General features: G+C 42.0%; 1 protein-coding gene across 1 annotated transcript; it reads left to right on the forward strand.

The window, feature by feature from the left end:
- Nucleotides 1-1,066: 1,066 nt before the first annotated feature.
- On the forward strand, nt 1,067-12,614 carry LOC140247348 (BPI fold-containing family C protein-like). Its single transcript, XM_072326941.1, has 15 exons — nt 1,067-1,172; nt 1,408-1,519; nt 2,364-2,492; nt 3,169-3,324; nt 4,121-4,184; nt 5,111-5,171; nt 5,856-5,944; nt 6,452-6,625; nt 7,316-7,369; nt 8,886-9,056; nt 9,514-9,581; nt 10,621-10,663; nt 11,232-11,295; nt 12,392-12,468; nt 12,573-12,614. Exons 1-15 carry the CDS (start codon nt 1,067-1,069, stop codon nt 12,612-12,614), a joined length of 1,410 nt encoding a protein of 469 aa, XP_072183042.1.
- The last annotated feature ends 296 nt before the right edge of the window (nt 12,615-12,910 follow it).

Genomic DNA, 12,910 nt, shown 5'->3' on the forward strand with positions numbered 1-12,910 from the left:
ACAAACAAACATTTCCTGGTTTTGCCTATTAATCTTCCATCAGGGTGGCTTCTCCCACTCTCTCTGGAGACTTTGCTGGCAGTAATAGCTTCTGGCTATCACACAACATCCAGCTTAGGGTTCATGCAGCATAGCTCCATCTGAATTTGAACCCAATCACAGAATCCCCTGGAATGGGAGTTTGCTTTACTTGATCACTGCCCTGCTGTAAATCACTTAACCAGGCGTTAAGTATATAACTAGTATAAGTTCAGGTTAACTACCTCAACCTCCTCAGAGGTAGACTTTGAAGCCTGTAAGCACAGGAGGATTATAAGCATTCCCCACAGAGCAATTCGTTCTAAGATAGGTGGGCTATGTTCCTCTTCACTATAAATGTGGCTGTTGTAAATGAGAGCCTTAGCATTTGAATGGTTGTAATTGAATAAGACCTGTCCCACCCAAGTGTACTGAGGAAGGACAACCTGTGAATAGTAAATGATTGTTTATCCCGGGCTGTATCACTGCCCCCAGCTATAAGTATCTCCTTAGCATTTTCTGAGAGAAGATAATGGAAGAATAGAGTCTATTGCTGATTACCCCAAACAAGGGAAACAAGTGACAGCCAGTAATATATAAATCTTTATTAAAAGCATTTATTTTGCCATTATTAATGTGGTTATATAAAGTACTTTCAACACTGATGTCCCTCTCTGTGAATGGAGAAACTAGATAGAGTGTGCTTTGGACAAAAGGCTGGAAACCTCAGGTGCACCTAAACAATGGCATACATAGGCACAACAGGAAAAAAAAAAAGGGAAAAACGTGATAAAATACCCACTTTGAGAAGCTTGGTCATGATGCTTAACCTTACTAAAGAAAAAATGGTGGAATAACTAATATAACAGATTAATTAGAAGTGGTCCATTTGTTTCAACACAGTTTCCCAACAGGCACCAAAAGAATCCTGTGGAGGGTAAGAAATGCAACTCTATTCCAGACAAAGGAGTTGTTTAACAGGAATGAAAAGCACACTTGTACAACTGTCTGAAATGTTTCTTAACAGATCCCTTAAAAAACAAAGACGATGGTGAAGATTTGCTGTTCTTTCCTCCTGTTATGCTTGCTCAGTGTGCAGCTAAAAGCCAACCCTGGACTCAAAGTGAGGATCACCCAGAAGGCCTTGGAGTATGGTAGGTGTGCTGAAGCATGTGGTGATATTGCACTGAATCCTGAAATGACAGACATCTTCAATAGCGAGGGCAGTGGGAGGAAATGAGCTAGTCACAGGCTGTGGAGCAAAGGAAGGGTTAAGAGCACAATAATTCATCCATATCCATCCCATCAGCAGGCAGAACCTGAAAGCACATAAATACAAACCCACTGGCACTATCAAAGGCAACTGAGCCAATCCTTCTCTTCCTGCAGCCCAGGAGGTTGGACTGGAGATCCTGAAGAAGAATATGGAGAAGGAGCAATTCCCCGATTTGACTGGCTATGAGAGATTTGGGCTTGGAAATGTCAACTACAACATCTCAAGGTAAGTAACAATCCTAGAAAAATAGTTCTGGTAATATGCTGCTGTTCTATTTAGTTCTGTGCATGGATTAAATGGGAGCGTTGATGTGTTTTACAGTAATTTTCACTTAAAGTAGGACACGTGCGGCTTACATTCAAAGCCTGATGAAGTCGAAGCAAAAACTCTCTATTAACTTCTGTTTGGATAAAGTTATCTGATCTAATTTAGTCAGCTAAGCCCTTGCTATGATCAGTGGAGAAAGATTTACATACCCAGGAGGCAGTCACACCTATGACTTAAACACCTGCTTTAGAATGACTTTAAACAACCTCTTTAGGTGTCAGTGTTTCTCCAGTGACCACAGGGGGGGAGCCCAGAGGAGCAGCTTTCCCATTTCCAGGTGGCTGGAGTGGATCAAAGCAGAAGCTAGATGAGAATTAGCTGCAGACCATGGATACATATGTGAGAATGGATTTTAAAATGCTGCACAATGTAATACGGCCCTGGTGCACAAATCAAGCAGAAATATTGCATGTTTTCAAATACTGAAATGGACAAAACTGCAAAATGTGGGGTCTTCATGCATAGACACACAGGTCAGTGTATAGATATAACACTTTTAGGTGTTTAGCTTGCAGTGCTATTAAGTTCATTGGGTGCCTTGTTGGTTGCTCAGCACTCAACAAATATGCCTTAGTGACTTATCTGTGCGATGTAAATGTAAAACTAAATGATAGCCTAAGAGTGGAGTGGCAGTTATTGTAGCCTAAGAGTGCAAGCAGGACAAATCAAGTAAGATTTAAAGTTACTTGAAATACTCATCTTTATTTTTGTTTTTCTCACCTTTATCTTTCTCATGCTCTAGAATAAGAGTCACTGCTGTTGAATTCCCCAGCGTTTCCATCTCCCTCGTGCCAAGGAGTGGGGTAAAACTAGTGATTAGAAATGCTTCTCTCACCATCGATATGAACTGGAGCATAAGGACCTGGATGTTGTACGTGTAGCCTCGTGTGTTGTGGGATTTTTCTTGATGAAGAATATAAGAAAGCAAAGAGTAGTTTGTCCTGTGGGCTCTTCATGGCCAGGGTGCTCTTTAACAGCTCAGTGCAGAAACCCAGTAACAGTCTGGTCCTCACCGACAGGAGGGGTAGCAGGTCTACCTACAACATAGCTCAAGCAAAGGCATGAGCTTCAGTGCAGCTCACAGAGGATAGAGACCCTCACTGAGGCTTTTCACATCTCTTTCTCACAACCAGGCTATGAAGTTTGATCAAAAATCCCATAGCTTCACCACATTGGAGCTGCTCTTGAGCGTGGGCTGCCAAACTGCTGGGATGGTGATGGGGAGGAGGGCACTCCAGGCCCTGAAATAGGTTTGCTCTTTAACAGACATAATCCAGACGCCTCTGATGTGGGCATGTATTGTAACAATACACAAACTACTTTAGAACAGAGAGTTACCTGTTTTTTTCCTAATTCAGCACATTTCAAAACTCCTCGCATGGAAATGTGTGTAGAACACATGATTTGTTTTCTCTATGAGCAATACAATGGAAAGTATTCAGATAAACATCTTCATCTTCGGTGAACAGCAAGAGTCCATTTAAGCCTTAGAAAGCCTTCAATGTTCACTAAAATAGGTATTTCAGTTGTTTATGTACTTCATGCAGCAAAGACGGTGGAAGAAGCACAGTGCATATTTCCAAGGTGTTTGTTACTGCAATGTTTTCAACACCCCTGGATAGAATGGGTCATACTTCAATACCACTTATCAGCTGTCATACGACTTCTGGTGATACAGACATCAAATTGAATGGAAAAAGTGGGTAAGTGCAAGAGATCTGTGTACAAGCTGGGAGAAAATAATTGTCAGTGAGTGGCACAAAGACAGCTTTGCAAAATAGGACAACTAGAATTGCTTTTGGGTGTCTATAAACAACACAGGTGAGAATCAGGGCCCTAATCCTAGTGCTCAAGTAGCCAACATTAGCCTCTGTTCTTGTACTTGCGCACTGTCGTTTGAGTAGAGGATAGATACAGCAACTTCTGTCAAATCAAATATTCCCTTGTGCTTCTTCAACACATAATTCTTTCCAAATACAGCTCTGGTCATCAACTCTAGGTAGAAGCTACATGTTTGTACTATGCTTTATGTACTTCAGATTAGAAAGCTATAAAACTTAAAAGAACCAGAGTGCTGTCTGTCATTTCTCTGGATATAGACCCATGCAATGTGATTTAATTGTTTTCTTGTATTTCTCTCACTGTCTGAATATAGCTCTTGTTACCTGGTTTTGTTTTTCTGTTTGTTTGTGGTTCGTTTTTACTTGCACTGGAAGTTCTTAGTGCACAGACTGTTTATTTTGTGTCTATACATACACAATGGCGCTAATATAAAGCAATTATCATTTATATTGATGAACCCAGTCTAACCATTGGGTAAATCATCCCCTTTTCAGTGGTAGCTCCCTGATTGCTTTTGAATTTCAGAAAGCTCCCATGTATAGAAGTACATCACACTTTGAGACCATTGAAGTCATGTTCCACAGAGATATCCGATTTCCTGTTAATGACTGTAGTACTTGACCCATGAATTGTGTGTTTTTTTTTCTTTTCCTGTAGCTTCCTGCATGATTTCTTTATCAAATATCTGAAGAAACCCATTCACAGGAGCTTGGCCACTAACGTAAGCCTTTCACATTGTGTAAGGGAGCATTTAAGGAATATCACATGTCAGCACTGCGAACTTGGCAAAGGATGAACTAGAAGAATTACAGTTTGGTTCTGGCCTGATCTGCACAGTTATTGCTTTGCCAGACAGAAAAATTTCCAGATAAAATGTTGAGTTTGTGGCTGATATTAACTGATCCAGAGATAGGTGAGGTTCAACCAGACCCAGAATGTGCAGTTATTCTCCCATTCCAATGCAGAACAGGACTGTGCCTGTGCACATCCTGGTTGTTGGATAATGTTCATACTCAGCAGGTAAAGTGTACAGTGTGACACATGGATTTCATGATGCACCATCTGACAGTATGACTTATTTAAACCTCATGGTTTCAAAGAGATGAGCAGTTGTGACAACGTCCTGCCTATCACCTCTAAGAAGGTAAATCTAGAGGTGGATGTGATTCTGTTCCAGGACAGGGATCTGCACTGAGATCAATGTGAGATCTCCTTCTCACACTTCTTAAACTGTGGATTTGTCACAACCATCAGGCTGCCTTCAGCAACTTCTCATTTTGTTACTTAAATGCAGCTCTGACATGGGACATGATTACACTGCACAGAATAGACAACCGTAGAGTCATAGAATCATTTAGGTTGGAAAAGATGACTAGGATCATCTAGTCCAACCAAATAAGATGCAGCAAGGAGCACTATTATTGGAGTTCTCTTTAAAGTGACTGGAGAAAGACATGTTCCTTCAGAAATGGGTTTTTAGTGCATTGAATCTCCTCCTGCACCTGGTAGCTGAAGAAAAATAAACGTAGGTGTTTTGACAACTGCTGAAATTGTAACATAAGGAGACAGATTTGCTAGCACACAGGTGTAAGAGGTGTATACAGTTCCATGATGGTCATGCTGTAACTTGAGTATGCTTTTATGCAGTCTTGTCCCAACATCAGATCTGGGATCCAGTTGATAGCTAAGGACCTCCAATCACTGAACGGTGAGTTGCCTGTGATATCTTTTCTTTCTGTCTCTGACCTTCTGTCCAGTGGAATTCTGTAGTTTCCTTAACAGCAACTGGATAGCAAAGCCTCCAGGAGCTGTATCAGACCCCACGTTGTCTGCTCCTTTACTTAGAAGACCACAGGTAAATAAAAGGACTGAAACTTGGACAAGTAAAGGACATTCCTGAGAAGCCAAGAACTTGGGAACTATTCTTAAGTTGCACTTTTGATGCAACTTGGAGGTCACGCAGCATTTATTATCAGTGCTATGTGACCTCTAAGGACTCTTATGCTCAGTTCTGCACAGCTAGCGTTTTACAGCCTGAAGCCTGCCCTCTTAGCCTGCCTGGAAGTTTAGACCTTACTTGCATATTTATTGAACTTCCCAAAAACAGAAGAAAACTTACGAGTTCCTTTTAGATACATCTTTTTGAAAAGAAAGGGGAGAAAAAAGTTTATGTTAACCATTTTAGTTTAGACTTGCAGGAAGCAGGCAAACTGCTGGGTGGAAACAATCTGTAAAACACAAATGCCTGAATAGACCAGGCACAGGTTGTTTTTCCCTACCCTTTTGAACATTTGTCATTTTCTTTCAGATGCTGATTTAGTTTTAATGCACATAAAATTCACTCTGTGGTTGTATAATATTGGGTATTTTGCCTTATTTATCACATATACAGTGCCAGTGCGGATTGATGATTTGGCTGAAATTGACTACTCCTTAAACAGCTTGGAAGTATTCAGACCACACATTGACATGGACTTAAAGGTAACTGCTGTAGCATTATTTGCCAGGATTGCAAGAGACAACAGAAAAATAAGTATTAGATATGCAAGTCTTGGGTAATGTCACTGATACTGCAAAAGATAACGTGAGTGATTTTAGGATTGTCTGACTTAACTTTTTTCTCTCGTGCATTCTTTCATCTGCACACATTACTTGCTGATTTTTTTTTACCTCAGTCATTTTAAAGATCCATCTTGTAACTGAGACCCTTGGCTGGCTCTGGGCAACAGTTTATAAATCTCTAAAGTCTTGGAAATGGGGAAAAGAGATAGTGAAGCTTTTCAAAGTCATTCAGTACATAAGTCCTTCATATGAGGTGGTAAAATGTTTTCAGTAGGTGAAGCACCAGAGCTCCAGGGTGTAGTATAAGTCCTATGTGCTTATACAACAGATGCATAGCTTAAGCAAAGGGAAAAAAAGTCTGCAGTCACTTCAAAGTCATGTTTTGATTCTGACTTTTTGTGTTAAATCTCTGAATCTACATTTCAGGGGATAGTCTACCCAGCTGGAAATTATACTGGCCCTCCCTATGTGGCAACTCCCTTTGCTATCCCAGACCAAAATGACTCCATGCTCTACCTTGCCTTCTCCGAGTATTTCTTTCAGACATTCTTATTTTCTTACTACACAGCAGGGGCCTTCAACATCACCATTGCAAAGGAGGTGAGTAGGACACAAGAATGGGGTCAGAGTGACTCAGTCATTCAATGTGAAGCCTTGACCTGTCAATTGTCAGTATGCAATAGATTCACTGCTAGTTGGGCTGTGAAGTCCTGAGACAGTAGATCACAAATGCTAGGGTATTGCAATGCTCTTGTTTTATGCCCTGTACAGACTACTCAGTCCATGGTCAGAGATGCCTAGTTCCACTGTGTAAAGTACTTGGCTACACAAAAGAAATTTTTTATAGACCTGTGGAATAGTCAAGAGATGGTCTCATGATTTACTCTGGGCAATTTAGCTGCCTTAGTGGCTTTTTCCCGAGGGGTCTTTACAGAGGAAAAAATGCTACAGGGATGATGGAAGCAAAGCATAAGACAAAACACAACAGCTGTGGCTTGGAGATAGGCAACCTTGGCTATATAGTCTAAAGGAGGTTCACTCAGTCCCTATTCCTATGGACTGCCACCCAGACTAAGATAGAATGAAGCATTTGCTTTCCCAGGAAGTACCTTTACATGAGTTACTGGGAATAAGCTTTAAGTATATTGAGCCTCTTAAGAATATTTCTGAGAACAAAAGGTACAAAACCAAAGATCCACTGAAATGACAGTAATAATGTGTTAAAGAAAAGCTAAGAATGAATGTCAAACCTGGTGAACTCATTTCTTTTATCTATTTTTTTCCCCCCAGACTTGCAGATATTTAAATATAAGCACTGAGATGTTTGGTAGTATCATCCCCGAGGTGAGTGTCATTACTTTCACAGAGTTAGAAAACTGCCCAGTGTGAGTGTTGGACACCTCAATACTGGTGTGCCCCAAAGGCTTTGTAGGTGCAGTGGGGCTCCTGCACTGGAGAAATGGGTATATGCATGCATGGTAGCAGCAGAGCAGATGCACCTTGTCATCTCCCATCCCCACAATAAATTGAATGAGTATCATTGCCAGACTTGGCCATAATCTTGTGCATCAGTCTTTACTCTGGGCACTGTTTCAAGCTTACAGCTGTTCCCACATCAAACTAGTCTTAAACAGGGAAAAGCTCCCAGTCTAAGTCCTGATTTGGGAGACCTTTGCCAGAGTCTCCAGTCAGAAATAACTTACTTCTTCTGCCCAAATGTGCATAATTGCTGCTGCTTCACTGCTAGCCTGTGACTGACTAGCGGAAAGCAATACAATGAAGAACTGGGAAGGGTCTGTAGTGCCCACATGCAGTAAAGTGAGCTAACAGATGGGCAGAAAACATTACATCCATTGAAAAGACAAGGCAGATGTACAGGATTTCCATTTATTTTAGGCAGAAGAGAAGGATATAACAGAAGAGATATAAGGGGTGTAAGCATGCATGGCTTCTACCAGCATTCTCAAACAGAACGAGAAACCAAAATGAGCGTAAGAGAGCCCAGCCCTTGAATGCCTAGAAGGGATAATTCTGGACTCACACTTCTAAGAATCATAGAATCACTAAGATTGGAAAAGACCAGTAAGATCACCTGGTTCAACCATCAGCCCATGCCCACCATGCCCACTGACCTCAGTGCCACATCCACACGGTTCTGGAACACTCCAGGGACGGTGACTGCACCACCTCCCTGGGCAGCCTGTGCCACTGCAGCACCGCTCCTTCTGAGAATACTTTTTTCTTAATATGCAACCTGAAAGAACTTCATACCTTTGTCTGCTTCCTGTATGATACCAGGTTCCTTCCTCAGGAATCTAAGATTGTTTCAAGAACTGTCATGTGGTCTTCTTATTAAAATGCCATGAGCATGGACACTAATATTCTACCTTCCTATTCTAATGAACTTGTGAACCTATGTACTCTTTAGGCAATGGGGAGTCTGAGGCCCCTCAGAGGACAATCTGCAGTAGGTACCTGTCTTATGAGATAGATTAATCTCAAAGTGATTGTCCTCTGAGCTCCTTTATTATTACTTAAGTGTCACATTTTGTTCCATTTCTTTCCTGTATTCACAGACTAATACTAAATATAATTTCTCTAAAAGTGATGCAGAGGAAGTAATATTTCTAGGGTAGAAAGAACTTACCGTTGCATTCCTGATTTAGCCAAGATTGGCGATTTATCACCGCTGAGAATTTATACTTCCAGCTTGTATTAAAGAATTTGATGTTAGCAGCTGTTCTTAACCTCATCTTAAAGAACCGATAGCTTTGGGAAAGAGAAAATGTAGTATTCTGACTTCTTCTATAAGAAGAGCATTTCTCTGACTTTTTTTGATTTTTGCCTTGGAATCCTGCAGATAGCCAAGTACTCAGTTATACCGTATCCAGTTATGATGAAGCTCATGGCCACTGAAATACCTCTCGTCAGCTTGCAGCAGGATTCTTTTACTCTAGAGATTCTGGAATCCATGGAGGTGTTTGCTGTTCTGCCAGACTCAGCCACTCAGTCGTTGTTCACAGTGAATGTAGTAAGTACAGTAGACAAGGTAACATTTAACTCAGGGCAAAGTATACCTGCTCTCTCCTGCTGTTAAAATTCTCTTTAGCAAAGTACCATATTTTTAGCATTTAAACATGCAGGTTCCCTTTAGTCATTGGTGATGCTGTGTGGCCCCACTTTAACCTACAGGAAGGGGAAGATAAATGAGAATCCAAATAAACTGACACTGATTAACCAAAGATTTGTTCTCTGGAATGACTTTTATAAGCATGAGCCGTGTCCCATGAATCTTGTTCTTCTAACTGAAAATGGCCTTGATTAGTGAAATCTCATTATCCACATTTCACCTCACTGTGAGGAAACCCCATATACACAAAATAGCTCCTGTACACAACCAGGAAGATGGTGCTTCTGCATTTGTGACTAATTCTCAGCAAGGGTTCTGTTTTCTGTGTCTGGAAGCCCATGGTTTCTCTCTTCTGCAGGCAGCCAACACCAGCGTTGCTCTGAATGTCTTTGACCAGAAACTCACTGGCTCACTATGTCTGAACAGGTAATTCAACAAGGTTGGCCTGAGCCCATCTGGAAAACGCTAGCAATCTCAGCATTGCAGTTTTGACATGTGATCAGCTAACCATAATTTACTCTCTCCTCTGAGCTAGGTATGCAGGGCAGTTATAATGATCATGAATAATTTGAAAGCTTTCCTCATTCCTTTCCTGCTAGTTAAGATACATCCACTTCCTAGTCTTCCTGCGTGGCGGTCCAGGACACAGAAAAGAACACAGATACCTGCAGTTTTCCCTATGTTGAGATAGGGAGAGATGCACTGCACTGTCTAGACTTAAGAAGACCAGAGCAGAGAGGCTTGAACATTAAAAAAATCTATCATATCTCATATTAAAGAGAGAGCCAGAGGCTCTGTAAACCACAACCTCATAGCTGAGATCAGGTCCCTTATGTCACAAAAGACTCCTTGGGAAGAGAAAGAATGTGCAAACTCTTTCAGGACACAGTTGCGTTAGGAATGTAAAGAGGACGGCATTGATAGTATTTGTGGTTTTGTTTTTTCTCCCAGCAAAATTAAGAGGAAAAAAAATCTGAATCATGCAAGTAATTGGATACTTGAATATATATATATATATACATACATATATATGGAAAAGTTGAAATAGGAAACATTGACATCAGCACTTCAGCCAGCAGCAGCAGCAGCATACTGTGAAGAGTTATTCTTCCCATCCCTGGAATGGCTCACATCAAAGTATTGTGCTTATGTTCCAAAATCCTTGCAAATGTTCTGAGTGTGTGCACATCCTTAATGATGGCCCTAGTAACATCAAATGCTGATTGGATTTCCAAGACACAGCACAGAAGTGCACTCACATCCCTGGCTACAGCCCTTCTAGGATATTTCTGCGTTCATGCTTAACTATGCCCTAAAAGTATAATAATCACATCTTTCTCAAGCAAAAGTTATTGCTTCAAATCTCCTTACAGATGTTTCATATTGCCTAGAGCTCTGAAGCAGTGACATCTAGAATAGTATGTGTTTGTCCTTTCTAGTGACTCATTTTATTTCTTTCCCTAAGGCTCCAGTTCTCCCTCATTCATTCCAATGTTGGCTCTTTTGAGGTAAGCAGATAGTTTAAGCACATAAGAAATACAAACCAGGACTATCAGTGATATCAAGCTAAAGTGTAAGCAGCTAAAACTTACCTGTATTCCTAACTAATTTGGCTTCATTCCTGGATGTCTCTTTTCCTGTCTTCTAGCAGACACCTCTCTCCTGTTGACTAAATAATTTAAAAAATAGAAGTTTATTCTTTGGGGCAAGTTAGTGTTCTGAAAACTAGATATTCTGAAGCTTTCCTGACTAATGTATCATACTTGTATCAGTAACTAGAGAGATGTCTCAAATCACAGCCATGGAATGCACAGCAGCAATCTGAACTCCAGCAGTAGGTGGAGCAGTGTGCTGCTATCTGAGCAATGACATGTATGAGTGAGCCGTTTGCATTTTGCATCTCACTTCTGCATCAAAGACTTAATATCCAAAGGCTACTTTAGCTTATGGCTCTCTGGAGCTAAATGAAAGCCAAAAGCTGAATGAAAGCCTACAGACCTCACCCAGAATGTGGGAATTATGATTCTGCCACTATCAGAAAATGATGCCTAACTCAATGTTTTTTGTTTGTGACAGATCTCATTTCTGGAGAACGTCCTGTCTTATATTTTACAGACTGAAGTAATTCCATTAGCCAATGGTAAGGCTATAACACCAAGCTGTATCATGTGGTTGAAACACCTGAGGGATGGGATGCTATTCAGAGAAATCCAGACAGGCTTGAGAAGTGGGCACGGGAGAACGTCATGAGGTTCAGCAAATCTAAATGTGAGGCCTTGCACCTGGGTTGTGGCATCCCCCGCTATCTTCCAAGCTTGGGGATGAAAGGATGGAGCACGGCCTTACTGAGAAGGACTTGGAGGTATTGGTGCATGGCAGCTGGATGTGAGCAAGCTATGTGCCCTCACAGCCCAGAAAACCAACTGTGTCCCAGGCTGCATCCAAAGCAGCAGGGCAAGGGAGGGGATCCTGCCCCTCTGCCCTCTCTGATGAGACCTCACCTGGAGTACTGTGCCCAGATGTGGAGTCCTCAGTTCAGGAGAGACACGGAACACGTCTAGAGGAAGGCCACAAAAATGGCCTGTCCAAGGGAACACCTTTCCTCTGAGGACAGGTTGAGAGAGCCGGGGCTGTTCAGCCTGGAGAAAAGAAGGGTCCAGGGAGACATGAGAGTGGCCTTCCAGTATCTAAGAAGAAGCTGTAAGAAGGAATGAGACAGACTCTTTAGCAGAGTCTGTTATCCTATCAGACAAGGAGGAATGGTTTCAAGCTAAAAGAGGGGAGATACAAGAAAAATACAATCATAGTTATAGCAGTGAAGTAGTGAAGCACTGGAACAGGTTGTCTCCAGATCCTTGGAGATACCCAAGGTCAGGTTGGTGGGGCTCTTAGCAGCCTGCTCTAGCTGTAGGTGTCTCTATTCATTGCAGGGGAGTTGGACTAGATGGCCTTTAAAGGTCACTTCAAACGATTCATTCAATTCTATGATTCTTTTCTTCTAAAATTCAGCTGAAGGCTTTCAGCAGAGTGGGTGATTCTAGGAAATGTGACTTTCTGCTGAAGTTACAGGTTCCTGTTGACTCAGGTGGAACGTCGCCATCATCCAGTAAGCAGTAAAACAGGAAGGCAGATTGGTAGGGTTCTAATTTCTGAATAAACAGGAGGTTGCTGAAGAGCAGACATTTATTATCTTTCTAATTCAACCCTAAGTCACCGTGTTTTGTCTTTTCCCTAAGCTAAACTATCCAAAGGATTCCCTCTTCCCAATTTGGCCAATGTTACCTTGACAAGACCTCACATCACCATTGCACAGGTGAGATTTTAACATCCTTATGGAAACGGTTTGGGTTTTGTTGTGGGTGGGTTTTTTTTTCTCCAGCAGCAGGAGGAGCATTTCTGTGACTGCTCTCCCCACAGGGATACGTCTTGATTTCTACCGATGCCCACTACAAACACTGAAGGAGGAAGAATAAACCTCTTGTGAAGTGTGAAGCTCAAATTAATAACGGGACTGATGAAATAAAGCCTTGCCTACACACTGCTTGTGTCTATGCGCTTCCTGAAAGGTGCCGCCGCCTCTCACAAGAAGTACATTGTGAGTACAGCTCTATGCATAGGCCAGGTTAGGGCCTGCTGAGGAGCACGGCGCTCGGAGGGAGTGTGGCAGCACGGCCTCAGCGGCCCGGCTTGCTGCACACAGCCGTGCCCCGAGCCCCTCAGCGCATCTCCCGGTCCCAACGAGCTGAGGAAGGCCC

The sequence above is a fragment of the Excalfactoria chinensis genome, chromosome 1 (genome assembly GCF_039878825.1).
Source record: "Excalfactoria chinensis isolate bCotChi1 chromosome 1, bCotChi1.hap2, whole genome shotgun sequence".
Classification (NCBI taxonomy): Eukaryota; Metazoa; Chordata; class Aves; order Galliformes; family Phasianidae; genus Excalfactoria; species Excalfactoria chinensis.